Source organism: Semicossyphus pulcher, unplaced genomic scaffold (genome assembly GCF_022749685.1).
Source record: "Semicossyphus pulcher isolate SPU_LCO1_2020_fin unplaced genomic scaffold, fSemPul1.0.p SCAF_5, whole genome shotgun sequence".
NCBI classification, from domain to species: domain Eukaryota; kingdom Metazoa; phylum Chordata; class Actinopteri; order Labriformes; family Labridae; genus Semicossyphus; species Semicossyphus pulcher.
This window is the reverse complement of record NW_027211726.1, coordinates 23303173-23317803: the sequence shown is the minus strand read 5'-3', so window position 1 is coordinate 23317803 and position 14631 is coordinate 23303173. Positions and strand designations below refer to the sequence as shown.

At 38.5% G+C, this 14631-nt stretch overlaps 1 protein-coding gene across 1 annotated transcript; it reads left to right on the top strand.

Annotated features, from left to right (window-relative positions):
- Positions 1-3516: 3516 nt before the first annotated feature.
- Positions 3517-12890, top strand: nrsn1l (neurensin 1-like). Its single transcript, XM_069681624.1, has 4 exons — positions 3517-3577; positions 6041-6123; positions 7981-8133; positions 9987-12890. The coding sequence occupies exons 2-4, from the start codon at positions 6064-6066 to the stop codon at positions 10386-10388; spliced, it is 615 nt and encodes a 204-aa protein (XP_069537725.1). The 5' UTR covers positions 3517-3577; positions 6041-6063; the 3' UTR covers positions 10389-12890.
- Positions 12891-14631: the final 1741 nt, after the last annotated feature.

Sequence of the window (14631 nt, the reverse complement as noted above, 5' to 3'; positions counted from 1 at the left end):
CTTAAGAGTGATATTTATCTTTTCATGTAACTTGAGCAAAACAACTTATCTGTATCCCCCCAAAAAGCAAACTAATCCTGTAAGCTCTAATAACAATAACTGAGTTACCTAAATGAATAAGCAGTGTTTCAAAATAATGTAAGAAGACAGGCACAAGGACGAATGTGAATGTTCCTTAAGTGTTTGTCTCCATATCTGGATTAGCACTCCACTGAACTGTAGCTTGTCAAAAAAGTGTCTGCCAGTATATGCTGGAATAGCTCCCACCATCCCCACCACCCTGACAAGGATTAGACAGGTCGAGAAAACGAAAGACTGAAACTGTCAGCTTAGTCATCAAACCTAAATATTGTTGCTTTGGAAAAAGGTTCACTATTTCTATTTGATGGGCCAATAAATTAAAGGCTTCTCACAGCTAATTAACATGATGGCTTGGATGTGCCTGATATTGACAGTGGCTTTATAGGCATGTGTGGGATGATGCACAGGTTATTTTTAAGATACCAGACAAGCACAATGCATAATTTATCACACCAAAGGATAACTCTCACATCCTGGTGAATGAAGGAAGTAATAAGGGCAGCGAGGCATGCAGCTGAAATGACTGATAATGCTTAACAACAGCGTTTGAATAGAGTAGATGAAAAAGGTGCTGTTTGCACATCGTCTTAAGGGGAAGTGTAATTATCTATCAGCCAATCAACACCTAGCACTCACTTCCTGTGTCTGACCTACAGGACTGGTAACCATGGATATTTTTTCCTCTCTCTGATCGAGCACAGTTTGCACAGTTCATACAAAACCTTTATGTCTGTGTGTGAGCGAGAGAGAGAGAGTGTGTGTATGTGATGAAGGTTAAATTGTAAATGGACTGTACTTATATAGCGCTTTTCTAGTCTTTGCTCAAAGCTCAAAGCTGCTTTTACACTACATATCACATTCACCCATTCACTGATGGCAGAGGCTGCTACGTAAAGTGGCCAACTGTCAATCTTTTAACACATTCAAACCTGTTGGCTATGCCACTGGGAGCAATTTGGGATTCAGTGTCTTGCCCAAGGACACTTCGACATGTAGCCTGAGGGAGCTGGGGATCGAACCTCCGACCTTCCGATTGAAAGACGACCGACTCTATCGACTCTACCACTGAGCCACAGCGCGCCCCCCCCCCAAAAAAAACAAGAACAGTTCAACAAACAAGAGCAGTTCACCATCTTTCTTTCACTTTATCCTGCCTTTAACTGCTTATCAAACTGTGTCCAAATTACAAATATGTAAGGATGATGAACCACTATGCACACATAGCTGCATATATGTGAGAATAATCATATTTGTTTTCCATTCATTTGGGAACTGTTGTGATAGTCTGCATAAGAAATGCATCATCAGGAAACACTTAAATATTTACTGAACACATTTTGGCACATATTGGATTGTAAGTCTCTGTGTCTGAGTGTTTGTGAGAGAGTAAGGTTTTATATATATATATACAGTATATAACATTGTTCCATTTATGTACCATGCCTTGAAGTGAGCCTGCCTTACATATGCAGAAATGATTCTTGTTTGCATTCCCAGAGGCCTTATAAGGAAGGTAAAAATAAAGAAGCTGGATGAAAACATCTAAACTGAGAATAAAATGAGTCCCAAAACTGAGCGCTATGGGATAAAATTAATTAATTAATATTAACATTGATAAAATGTAATAATGTATTAATATAAAATTAAATGTTTCATATACATACATGTTGACTTCAAGTAGCAAACTTAAAGATCTAATGTCATTCTCTTTAGCAAGAGCTATGACGATAAAACAAGCTGTGTCAATGGACTTAATTGTAAAACAGATCCAAACAGGGTCCTTTTGTCCATTCATCTGAATGTCAAATTTATTATTATTTTTTTTAGATTTACAATTATTTTTTTAAGTTTGGCCATAGTGACTTTTAACATAAAGCCCAGAAGAAGAGACTGAAGAAAACAGTAACCCATTTTTGCTGTGTTGACTTGATTCTTCTGGGGAATGACAACTTAACACAGTTCATTATACCACAGAATAGGGCAAATGCAAGGGCTCTTATTGGTTGGTCATAGGATCAATCCTGATTGTGTTAACTTATTCGTCATGTCATAAGTAGAAATTTATCTAACAGACTTTAAATCACTGCATTGGAATTTAGGATCCTTTATAGACAAAACAATATGTGGACCTAAAAAGATTACACCCATATGAGATTTTTAAACATCTCAAATCAGGGACATACAATCCCCACCAATAATGTAATATTCCATAAGGTTGGGGGACGTTACAAGAGATTGACTAAAAAAAGAAAAAAAGAAACTGATTCCTCATTGTTGTTTGTGTATTTTATTTCTCTAGTCCCCCAGCATCTGACACTAAGCTGAATCCAAAAGGCAACTAGACTTGGTTGAAGTTCTTGATGACGTTTCACTGACTGGTGGACAGAGCAAGAAATATAAGCCTCTTCTAGCTCTGTCCACCAGTCTGTTTTGAACTGAAGAAGCCTCTTCAAGAACTTCAACCAAGTCCAGTTGCCTTTTGGATTAAGCTTAGAATTACCATGACCTGGGTGACTGAGAACCTTCACAGATATGTGTCTGACAGTTGCAGAAGGTCATTGTCCTACTTATACCATGATCACTTCTCTCAGATCTTAGCTACAACTTGGCAATGGTAAATAGTTCTCGTCAACTCAGTTCATAGAATGCTTTGGCTTAGCTATGGTCAGAAAACTACAATATGCTATCAAGATTCAAAGTCAAAGACACTGCGTACAGTTGACATAGCCTATATATTTTAAACGTTTCTTTAACAGTAAGGCTAACACGTTATCTTTCACTAACATGTCATTGGCCCCAAACGAATGTCAAGATATTCACAAAAAAGATAGGACATGTTTACTGCCTGAAATATCGAGTTGAGCGAATGGTAAGCGAGATGACTGCTAATGAGATCCAAAGGCTATCAGTAAGTTTACAACGTGCATGTGTGCAGGCCATTGAGCTAGCGCACTGGTATATAAAAATGAACAGACAGTGTCACTGGAACTACTTAGAAGGTGTCCATTATCAGGAGTAATTGATAACCTGCAGCCAATCATAGTCTAATATTCACTCAGACCATGGTTAAAATATATACTACACTGAATAGAGGTTAAAATGATGAACATATAGGAATAATTTTCTAAACAGATGTAATAATTAAATTCTCTCTTTCTTGGAGATATGGGTGAAAAAAATAATAGTTATGAATTTTTTCGGCCAATTACACCAAAAGACACACCTATATTTTCCAGGAATACAAATGTTGATGCTATTACACGTATCTGGGTTTGAAAGTGAAAAAAAGGTATTAAAACCATTCGTCTGCTGAAAAGGGGTTATGGGTAAACAGACAGATGTCATACATTTTCCATAGTTTATATATATTTACTTTCATCCTCACGCATGCTCAGTGACTCCGTTCAGCTGATTCACATCAGCAGGAGCGTAAGAGATCAACCGGTCCGACAGCACATGGATCCCCAATGAGAAGAGCGAGCACTCCGGCCAGGGGGTAAGAGTCTTACGGTCAATATAAATCCGATAAGAGCGAAAAGAGAAGGCTGCAGTTATGGCGTAAAACAACAAGTAATTGAGTGGCTGTAGATGAAGTGAGATGGGGGAAAAGTGTGAAATGGACTGAAGCTGCATGGCCGCGATGACTCACTGCTGTTTGGTTTATGTCTGCGCTAAGTTAAGACGAAATTCACGTTCGTATCTGAATAAGACATGGCTTATCTTATCACTATTAGCGGATAATGCAAATAGCAATAACATATATCATACATTAATGTGGCTACAACTAAGAAACCCTGTTGCATCTTCCTGGGTGATTAGCATCTAATACGTGAAAAAAGGTTAAAAGTCGTCTTTTTTATTGGAGTCGATATGAACTTAAGTGTGCTGTCAGTCAGGAGAGTTCAGGCAAATGTATTAGCACCATGGACAGCGGTCAGGTTAAACAGCTCTATGAGACCAGGATACCAAGCCCAAACAGAAACTCATATTTTTCAGAAGCATATTTCCATATTAAACCGTTTTGGTGAAAGATGTACTCAGATCTTATACTTAAGTACCAACACCAACGTTAACACATTGGCCTACATCTAATAAAGTACAGCAGAGTTTAATCAGTTAGATAGAAGGAAAGAAAGTGAAACCATTTGAAGAAAACTGTGCGTCATATTTTAAAATTAGAGACATACAAACCACATTCTTATTACTGGTGCAGCCATGAGAAGTTGAGAGATATTTTAATTCATTTTTATTTAGATGATTCATCTGAAAAATAAACGCAAAGATAGGATCACATTCAAAATTCAGGAACAACTAGCTTTACAAATATGTTATTAAATATTAAATATAAATGTATCATGTGTTTTAGGAATTAAAATCAAAATTTGAAAAGGAGAAAACTAAAAACTATGCAGACAAATAGAGGGTATAGTAAAAACAAACATTTCCTTCTGAACTTGAAGAAGAGAAGAAAGGCAGTATACCTTATGTTATTAGAGTACTGTACTCGAGAAAATGTGTTTACACTCTGCATCATTGGAATCAGTGCCCCACACATTTATTTTAAAGTATCATTACAAATAGGGTTGTATGAAGTTAGAGTTTTAGATAGAAATGAAGACATGAATAAAACCAGAAAGTTCAGATAACTTTCTTTGTAAGAAAAAAACTAAGTAAGTATAAAAAGGAGATTTTAAAGTCGAGCTGAAACAGCATTTCGAGAGTATCTAGCTTCCATATCATGACGTATTTCCGAGTGAAACAGGACGTGCAGGCGGGACATGTCATTAATTGGATTTGATTTGATCGTTGAGAAGTGGGCGTAGACAGACGCTCTCCACAGCGCATTAGCTAGCTAACTGACCGAGCGTTCTTGGTGCTCTGCGGCTAAATGTTGCAGATTGATTGGTTGAAATTGTTTGGTGCTAACTTACGTAGGCACGCGTGAAATTTAGTTTTACAGGAAGAAAAAATGATCGGATTTTGATATAAGAATACGAAGAAATGGATTTTCTGTATTTTTTTTGGCCTATATTGTCAAATAGATGCACAATATTACCGGGGATGTTATCTAAAAGGATTAAAATTACATTTTTCATGTCACCTCGACTTTAAGTTGATGAAGTCTATTCAGCACTTGTTATGTAAATATTTGAAGTAAATGCTGTAAATGTTCTACAACAGGATTTTAGGTTTTATTTATGACAGCTTACTGAAACTAGTTAAGTAAGTTCACATGCAGTCCTTTTGTTGGCATGAGAAGTTTACCTTTCCGGATGTTTTGTTTATATCCCCACAATTTTCATTTACAAGTAGACCAGGGCTTGTAAACACAAATCACATGGACTCACAAAAAGCTTATTTTATTGGAAAGAAGCTGGCAACAACTCACCCTGCCAGGTTTAAGAGTTTGGCCTTGGAGGAGGGTAAGAAAAAGCAATATTACCTGGACAGGTTGTTCTCTGATAATAACAGTTTTTTTTCAGGTTTATGTGTGAAATTGCTGTCTGGCTAAACATAGTGTACAGCACAGACTGAGTTCAGGCATGTGTGGCCACTAAGAGAAACTGTTTGAAGACAGAGAATGAAGGAAATCAATTAAACCACCTCAAGAGAATAACAACAGAGAGACGTGTGTGCATAAGCGTATGAGGAAGAATAGAGTGTGCACACACTTGCATATGTGTGACTCATCCGTGGGTGGTAATAGAGCCATCTCAGGGCCGCAGCAGCCGTCAATCGTTCACATGCAGCAACAATAACTGGGGCAACCTGACGACACGGGCCAAGATTTATGAGCAGTCTGTGAAAGGAGGGAGGCTTTTAGTGAGGGAAATCCATATTCAGCAGATAAACAATGTTTGTGTTGCAGCAGCCTCACAGCTGACATGTAAACATATAACACTCTTTAGTACTCTGAATATGTATTACCTACACTTTGTCTTTGTATCTTTCACTGTAGGTGTACAGGTTCTGTGAGGTGTGATGGCGCTTTGCTCTGAGGCCTGTGTCTCTGGCTCAGGGGGAGAATCCTATGGGAATGAGGTGAGCTTCGGTTTCATCCAATTGTGATGTACAGAGGACGTGTAATATGTTTAGGTAATGCTGAAGAGAACAGCCCACAAATTTCAGAATAAATATTTTGCACATACAGGGTAACCAAGAAAATACTTGCTGGAAACGACACTTTATCCCATGTGTAGCGGTGCACAGAATGATTTCACACAGGCTTAATCTGGTGCTCCACATTTTATGAGTGTTTTCTGCAGAATGCAAAAATATAATGTTAGTTAGTATAAGGAACGCTACACAGCGTTTTCTGTTTTCATCTTGTCCACAGAATCTCATTCTCTGGCGTGAATCAAATAAACAGTAACTAAAATACCACAATGTCTAAAAATAAGAGATTACACCACCTCTCAAACTCTCTCGTGGGCAATATGTCTCATTAGTTTCCATACAAATAATATTTGCGCTGCATCACACCCTATTTATACATAAACAATTATGCAAAAACAATGCATCAAGCTAATATGAGCTACCGGGGCTCATTGTCAAAGCTACTACCCCGTGAGCTACAACTACTACGGTGGCGGACACAGACCGCACATTAGCTGCTCACTGGCTAACACAGTTACTACCATCTTTATGAACAATTATAGAAGTGCAACAAAGTATAGTGTAAACATTGCCCCAACCCAGGATACCTAAATATTATTACCAGTATACCAGCAGAATGCAAAAACATAATGTTAGTATAAGGATAGCTACACAGCATTTTCTGTTTTCATCTTGTTGGCGTGATCGCGGAACACTTCCCTTTGACTCTCCCTGCACATACACCGCTCATGTAGCGACACTGAAACCTACTGGCAATTTGCTGGTGCTGCTGCCTAACAACACTGGCGATAAATAAAATGGGACCCCTAATTCTAATGATAACTAACACCCATAAATACAGTCTTCCATATAAATTATGCCCACATACCCCAGATTTGCCCTAAAATAAGGGAGCTTCCCCCCATATTTTCATGCTTTTTCCAGGTGGTTTAATTACCTGAACAGAAAGAAAATGACAAAAGATGGTAATGATATAACACAAAAGTTGTACTATAGGTTCTATACATCAGTTGAGATTGTTAGATGGATTAAACATCCAAAAACAAAGATTACATCCAAAAACAAAGATTACATTTGGTGATAAAATCATTTGTTGAAATAATTGGAATACCAATATCAGCACTAGGGTAACACTGAAGTCACAAAACTCTTGGTCTATCTCAATACATCTCCAATCCGTCCTGGGCGTGTTCACACCTGAACTTAAGGTTGTCCACTTGTGATCCGTTCAGAAAAAACACATGTTGATACCAAATGTAAAAAGGGCCTAAAAGATAAAATTAAACAATGTAGATTGTTTCATGCTGGTCTATTTCAGACACTTCAGGCTTTTCTGAAAATCTGGATGAAACCATATTCTATTCTTTGCGGGATCGGAAAGATTATTTTTACCAATTACCCAAATTGCATACTCTGTTTTTTATCTGGGTAGCCAACAGCTTCCATCTTTGTTTTGATCGGAAAAATAGAGTCACAATGCAAAAAATGGGTTAAACATTCATGTTTGTACACTGGAAATACTTTGAGAACAGCAGTATGTGTCTTGAACTTTAAAACTTACCAAGTCTGTTTTCTGTCATGTCGCCCAATTATAGGATCACAACACATTTGTTACCCCCTCATTCCCATACCTTATTTCTTCTTCCCTTTTACTGTTTTGGGACTGTTCTTAAGTATCAATTAAGCCATCTTCAAATGTGAAAGAGCAATGCAGGCAAATATAATCCCAAAGGATTAGTTCTCTTGTGTATTTTGATCTTTTTATGAACAACAACCTCCCAGGCAGGCTCAAGCTGTCTTCAGTTTGGAGTTCGTTCCTATCTGCATCACTTCTATGAGGAGTGCTCATCCTCTATGTGGGAGAGAGACATAGATGCTCAGGGGGTCGTCCAGAGCCGGAGGTCAACCCTATGGTGGAACTCAGCTGTCTGGAAGGTACAACTACACTCTATATTTTGTCTACATTACCCATCAGTATTCCAAAGATTTTAAATCTCTATTTTTGTGATATCACATTAGAAACATTTTTACAAATAATAAGTCATTTCTAATTAAGCCAGACCAAAATGGTACTTTATGTAATAGGAAGTGATGGGTATTTTATAGGAAATAATCCAAAATTCCAAACAGGTATAAACCTATGAACAAATCATAACGAAATGCATGTCAGATAGACAGTAGAAACCATTGTGTCTGTTGGTGTCACTGTGTTTCCAGTGCTAAGTAAAATTTCATGCATTATATGGAGACACTATTGTGTATTTCAATATCAGTCACAGTTGTTCAAACTTGAATCAACTGTTCACAGATATAGTGTAAGCTGATGGCCCCTAAGTGTATATCTGTATGTCATTTAGTCTTTCCGTCCAGTAAGTGTTTCCCATTACCCTTCAGAGGTAGAGGTTTTGTTATATCATTTCTGAACTAAGTCTAATGAAAATAGTTAAGAGTAGCATAAAACACGTTTCAAACCTTTTAAGAGGATGGATTTTCTCCATATATGCAATACGCTTTTGGCATATTGTTAATGAAACATAACATTACAAACTTAGCTTGCTTAACAAAACCTACTATTAGTGGTAGCGAGCAAATAAATCTGTTAGTAGGCTGAGATAATTTTATGAATAATTCTAAAACAAAAATCAACATAATATAAAGATGTTAACGCAACATTGTAGAAAAATAGCCTTCATTTTATATTCAGTACTGTAACTATAATGATGTTTTGATGACTTACTGACTAGAACTATATCCATTACCTTCCTTGGTAACTGCTTTTATCATTGATGAAGTGTTAATTTGAAACTCATATTATAAAATGCATTATTGCAACACCTCCTCAACAATACTTGAAGATTTAGTTATAAAAATTGTTTCTGTTTTATAGTACTTAGTTTATTTTAAAGCTATGATCTCTAGTTCTCAGTTTTGTTCTATTTATGGGCACTTGGATCCCAATTTAACCAGATGTCCACGGTTGGCTCCCTTTGCCATGGTTGTAACTCTTGATTTTCCTCGCTGACGGTCGCTTTCTTTTTTAGACTGTTTGCCTTCATCTGAGCGTTGAATGTTTCTTGTCTTTGGATTTTCACTCATTTTTGTAGTTGTATCTGTAGTCATTGATCTTTTCTTTGCTTGTCCAGCCATAGTAGATTACTGTTAACTCACAATACTTGCAGAGACTGGAAAAGCAGCCACTTAGCTCCGCCTACCCTCTCTGGCAGACCAACCACTGCTGGGTGATGGAAAACGTGTCACTAACTGGGCGCCGCTTGTGTTTTTTTCCGCGAATGTTGCCACAGACGCCCAGTCCATAATAATACTATATATTTCAATTGCAAAGGCTCTCATCAGTTGGCCATGGGCTCAGTCACCATTGTGTTACCTCCTTCGACGATTGATAGTGACTAAACAGACATTTATTTAAATGAAAATCTACGAGATTAGACTCAACAACCCCACAGACCACCTGCTAAATTGTTTTCACCTGCCACAGATGAGATTCACCACCTCCTATAAACTTCTCTATTGTGTACTCATGTAATATCGGGCATACATTGAATTGTATACAGTTTTCTCTGCAAGATGAAGTGTACACAGTAGTATGATGATATTTGTAAAGGTGAGATATTGCATTTAAGCCCTCTGCCCATTTGGCAATTTTTGCATCACAAACAACAAAATGACCTTTCCTAGCAAGAAGTGAAAAGTGCTGAGCACATAAAGCGAACTAAAGACTGCACAAATTTACACTTCTTGCAATTATCTCTTTCTCACTCTCCTTGTAGGTGTCCTTGGCCCTGGGTCTGCTGATCCTGACTGCAGGAATCGCCAGCCTATCAGTTGGGTACTCAACTCCCCACAAGATTGAATCATTCGGAGAGGGAGACCTGTTCTTTGTAGACACCGAGGCTGTCAGTTTTAACAGGGGGCTGCACCTCAGCACTGCGGCTGGGATCGGGCTCACCTGTTTCGGCTCAGCCCTGGCAGCGATGGGGGTTGTCGTATGGATCCTCCCGAGGGCCAACTTAAAAGAAAGGCTGAGGCCAGGTGAACAAACAGGAGAGTCTAGGTCAAACTGCCGGGGATTCAGGGTTCAAGGGGACGTAGTCACTAAGGCGCCAGGTACAGAAGAGGGGAAAGTACCCACAACACTGTCGAAAGTGGAAAATGTTCAGCCCGCTCCTTAAAAGTGATCCCTACCTAGCATGCAAATATTTCAAATGGAGGTTGTGAATGTTTTGTGAAAGTAATGTAATTAGACATAAAGCTCTGGACACCCGGATTTAAAATTATGATCTGAGGATCCGCTCATAGAGACAAAATTAATCTGTGCAAATATTCAGTTAAGTTCTTAAATTTGACACATTAATTCACGTTGGTTTTTGGATACCAAGCTGTCTTGACAGTACTGACCTTTTAGGGAATGGAGAGCTGAGTTGCAGTGTCAACTCTTATTTATCTCATCTATTGGAGTTTAAACTGCTCCACAAAAAAAACTGTGGTTGCAGTCATTGGGTAAACCACAAATACAAAAAGTATTTGGAATAAACTATGTGAACTTATTGTCCAACTGGTAACCAAGCTACGCTAAGAAGCAAATTAGTTTGTTAGCTGACTGTTTTCAAGCTAAATGTCAAAGGCAGAAAGCAGTAAATTAGAGAAAACATAGACTGACTAGTGCTGGCCCAGTTGGTTAGCAGGTTAGCAATTACCACGCCAGTTACAGCAGTTCACCAAGTTGTATGTCCACCTCTTTCATAGGCACCAGCAAATTCACACAGCCTGGACAAGGCAGGGATAATAGGCCCTCATTCTGCCTCATCTTTCTGTATGAAAGGTACAAAGACGGAAGGGCGCGTGATGTTGTTCCGCCATCAAGCCAGCAGTTAAAGTTGAACATCTGTGTATATGTGGGAGCCAACAGGACAGCACTGTGATGCTGTAGTTGCTGTTTATAGGTTTTGCTCCACCAAGGTCAGCATAAAGTCTAAATCACACACTGGGGAAGCAATATCATAGCGTTGTGTGGTCTGCTATTTAAGGCATGGACAAGGTTCTCTAAACAGCTCTCAATACTTAGAAGCACAAACTGATCTGAATAGATGTTTTTTTTTTTGTCATGCCAGTCATGTTTTAAGACATAAAATGTTCTGCTTGAAAAATAAATTGTGTTTGATATATTTTTTCTGCAAAATACGTTTAATAACCTTGTAAAAAATCTCCCAAGGCATCTCCTCCTTTTCCCTCGTTAAAAATGCCCCAAAATAACCCAATCTACATAGTCCCTGCCCACTACGTACATGTCTAACTTTCTCCTCCCTCGCGAAAACAAAACACGTCTCTGCCATCATTTAGTGGCAACTTGTTGAAACTTAGCTAACTTGAAATGCAGTAAATAGTAGTAGTAACGTTAACGTTAGTCAGTAGTGAGTTTGCAAATATTACGATGACGGTTACAGCTGGCTCGCGCATCACCGAAGTGGTTGGTTTCACATTATGATACGCATAGCATCACCCTGTCCATTAACAGGACTAGCTCCTTAGGTTTGTGACATCTCAAACCTGCCAATCTGAAAACGTTTTGTTCAGCCTGTCCTTGGTACACTGCAGTTTAAAAGCAGACAGGCCCAGCCATGGCGATTCTTACTGTATGTTGTCTCTGATATGTCTTGTAGCACATGAAAAACACCACATGGAGATGTTTACAAGGTTAAAAACTGGATTTTCACTGGAGAGGGTTTTTCAAAAATCACATTTTTATGTACAGTATATATGGTATGAGGCCCCGAATCTTTAACCAGAGACCTTGTACTACAGGATAGGAATGTTGTTGTTGACTATAGACTGTTTGTAAAGTGCACAGTGTTGTATTGTAAAATACAGTGAGTTATATCCACTTCAACACTCAAAAAGAGCAGAATTCTTAAATGTATATAAAATTCCATTTTTTAAACTCCCCAGTTGATAGTTTTGTTGTTTATTTTTATCAACATTTTGTAATAGTTCTTATAGCGTACAACAAGATGGTGATATAGCATCAATCACACAATCCTGTGTCTCCTTTCACATACACCTACATCCAGATCAAGGCACCTTCAGGAAGGTCCTCACATTTAAAGAATCATTAACAGTGTGTACATTTTCACATATCTCTACTAAAGCACAACCCGCTGCGTTGAACACATGAGCGGCCACATACACATGCACTTTTCCCCAAACCCACACGTCCACACACGCTCAAATTCGTGCTCCATTGACAATATCACCTATTTTCTCCCCACTGTAATCTGGCTCCATAATTGCCCACAATCTGTGTCTCCAGGCAACAGTTGGGCTTAAAGTGCTCTATTTTCAACGAGGAACAAAGACTCTTTTCTGATTGGCCCAGCACATCCCCTCTCTTTATTTTCAAACCAATCACATTTTTTGTTTCCAGGCATATGCAGTGGTTGCAAGCAACTAGTGAAGCACTGAGGTGAGGGGAATTTGCACTGGCACCTTAGAGGCCACTTAGTTTATCAGATCCTCCAGTTTAGTATAATTATTTTGAATAATAGAGCAAATAACTGGAGAAAATGTAGAGTTATCAAGCACTGATTCCATGAGATGATGTTTCACTGTTTTGAAATGAAATGAGAATTAAGACACTAGGGTGAAATAAATGACTGAAATAAACTTGTGATCTGCATACCCAACTTTTAGCAATGTTTGCTTCTCTTTTATCAATTTAGCAGATTCCAACCTCTTTTGGCTAAGTTAACTTAGGTTTAAGCCATGCAATGCAAGGCCAAGTAATTTTTTCTGAAGTCCTAAAAAGGTGACATTTCAGAGGACAATTCTTCAAATAGCCTTCTTCGGGGGGTTGCTTAACTGTCAGTGACAAAGTAAATTACAGAGATAACAATAATGACAAATGTTTTCACAAAGAAAAAGACAAAGACAGCACATAACACATAAGACAGAGTTTGCAAAAGTGAGTACTAAATGTCCTGTATGAAATGTGCTCATACTGAGATGAGGCATGTGAGGAGAAGCGGTGGGTATGTGCAGGAGTGTGCTTGTGTGCTAGTGCCTTGGTGAGTCAACTGTGTTTATGTATGTATGAGTACATTGTGTTACTCTCAGGAGATGAGTCACAGTTGCGAGTGTGACTCATCCCATCTTGTCTCCCAAGTCACACACTAACAGGAGGGACACTCCATGTTCATACATTATGTGACAGTATGTACTCTAGGTCACAACTTGTCCTCTGTGCTGTTGGTGTTTGTTACAGACCTTTTATGCACATGCTCATTTAGGTGTTGATACCTTAGCATTCCATAACAAGCTGTGCAGTAATATTTTGTAATATGTTGCATTTTGTAAGTTTTTAAGCCTCACCGTGCATGGGTGGGTTCCCTCCAGGTCGTCCGGGATCCTCCCACAATCAAAAGACTTGTTAAGTTAATTGGTGACTGTAAAATTGTCCCTATGTGAGTGTGAAGGGTTGTCTCTGTGTGTCAGCCCTGTGATTGACAGGATAGGCGGTATAGATAATGAATGAATGGATAGTCACTGTGACCTTTGCAGTTAACATTTTTTTTGTATTGTTAATTAAAATAACTCACTTTGTCAGTTATTTAAATATCATTCCTAATACACAATGATTTTATGAGTTTAATGGTATATTTTTTTTATAAATAATGCTAGCTTTCTTTCTTTCTTTCTGTGGCAAAATCTTTCTGTGGCAAAATCATTAACACATCATGGCTGCCTATGAGCCAGCATCAGTGCAGATCAGTTTAGAGGAACTATTTTCTGTCATTGTTGTTAACATGCTCCTCACACACTTCAAACGCATGTTTGCATGGCTGATTTAAGCATGCTGGGTTTATTAGCAAGTTTATGTAAGTGCATAATGAGATAGAAAAGTGGAAACCGTAGCAGTGTTTCCTGTGAAGATAGAGGCTGATACGCTCCACTGATGGCAAAGCTCTGAGTGTGAGTCACACAGTTGTGGGAGAGAACCATTCAGCCAAGGATTGGGCTGCTGTCTGCTCGACTGATTGGTGTACACATCCATCCGAGTGAGTGTGTTGGTGATGTATCTGTGGATGCCTGGGAGTCTGCTGCATTGGTATGATACTGTAACATCGCAACTGCTGGGTAAAAGAGATAAGAAGCTGTCTCTCATTTCTCTCAGAAGGTGTGTGGGGTTTTGTACTCTTTGGGACAAAAACTGGTGTGGTGCAAGATTTTACATTAGACATTCACCAGGGAGAACATTGTGATGAGATACAGGATTTTCATAAAAGGAAAGACAGAAACATCAAAATTAAGCATCAAACATAAATAAACACCAAACTGAATCCACAATGGTTAATGTGCAGTGTGCTCTGGTTAAGGTCATGAGGTTAAGATGTGTTGCCAAAAGAATAAAAATAAGCGTAA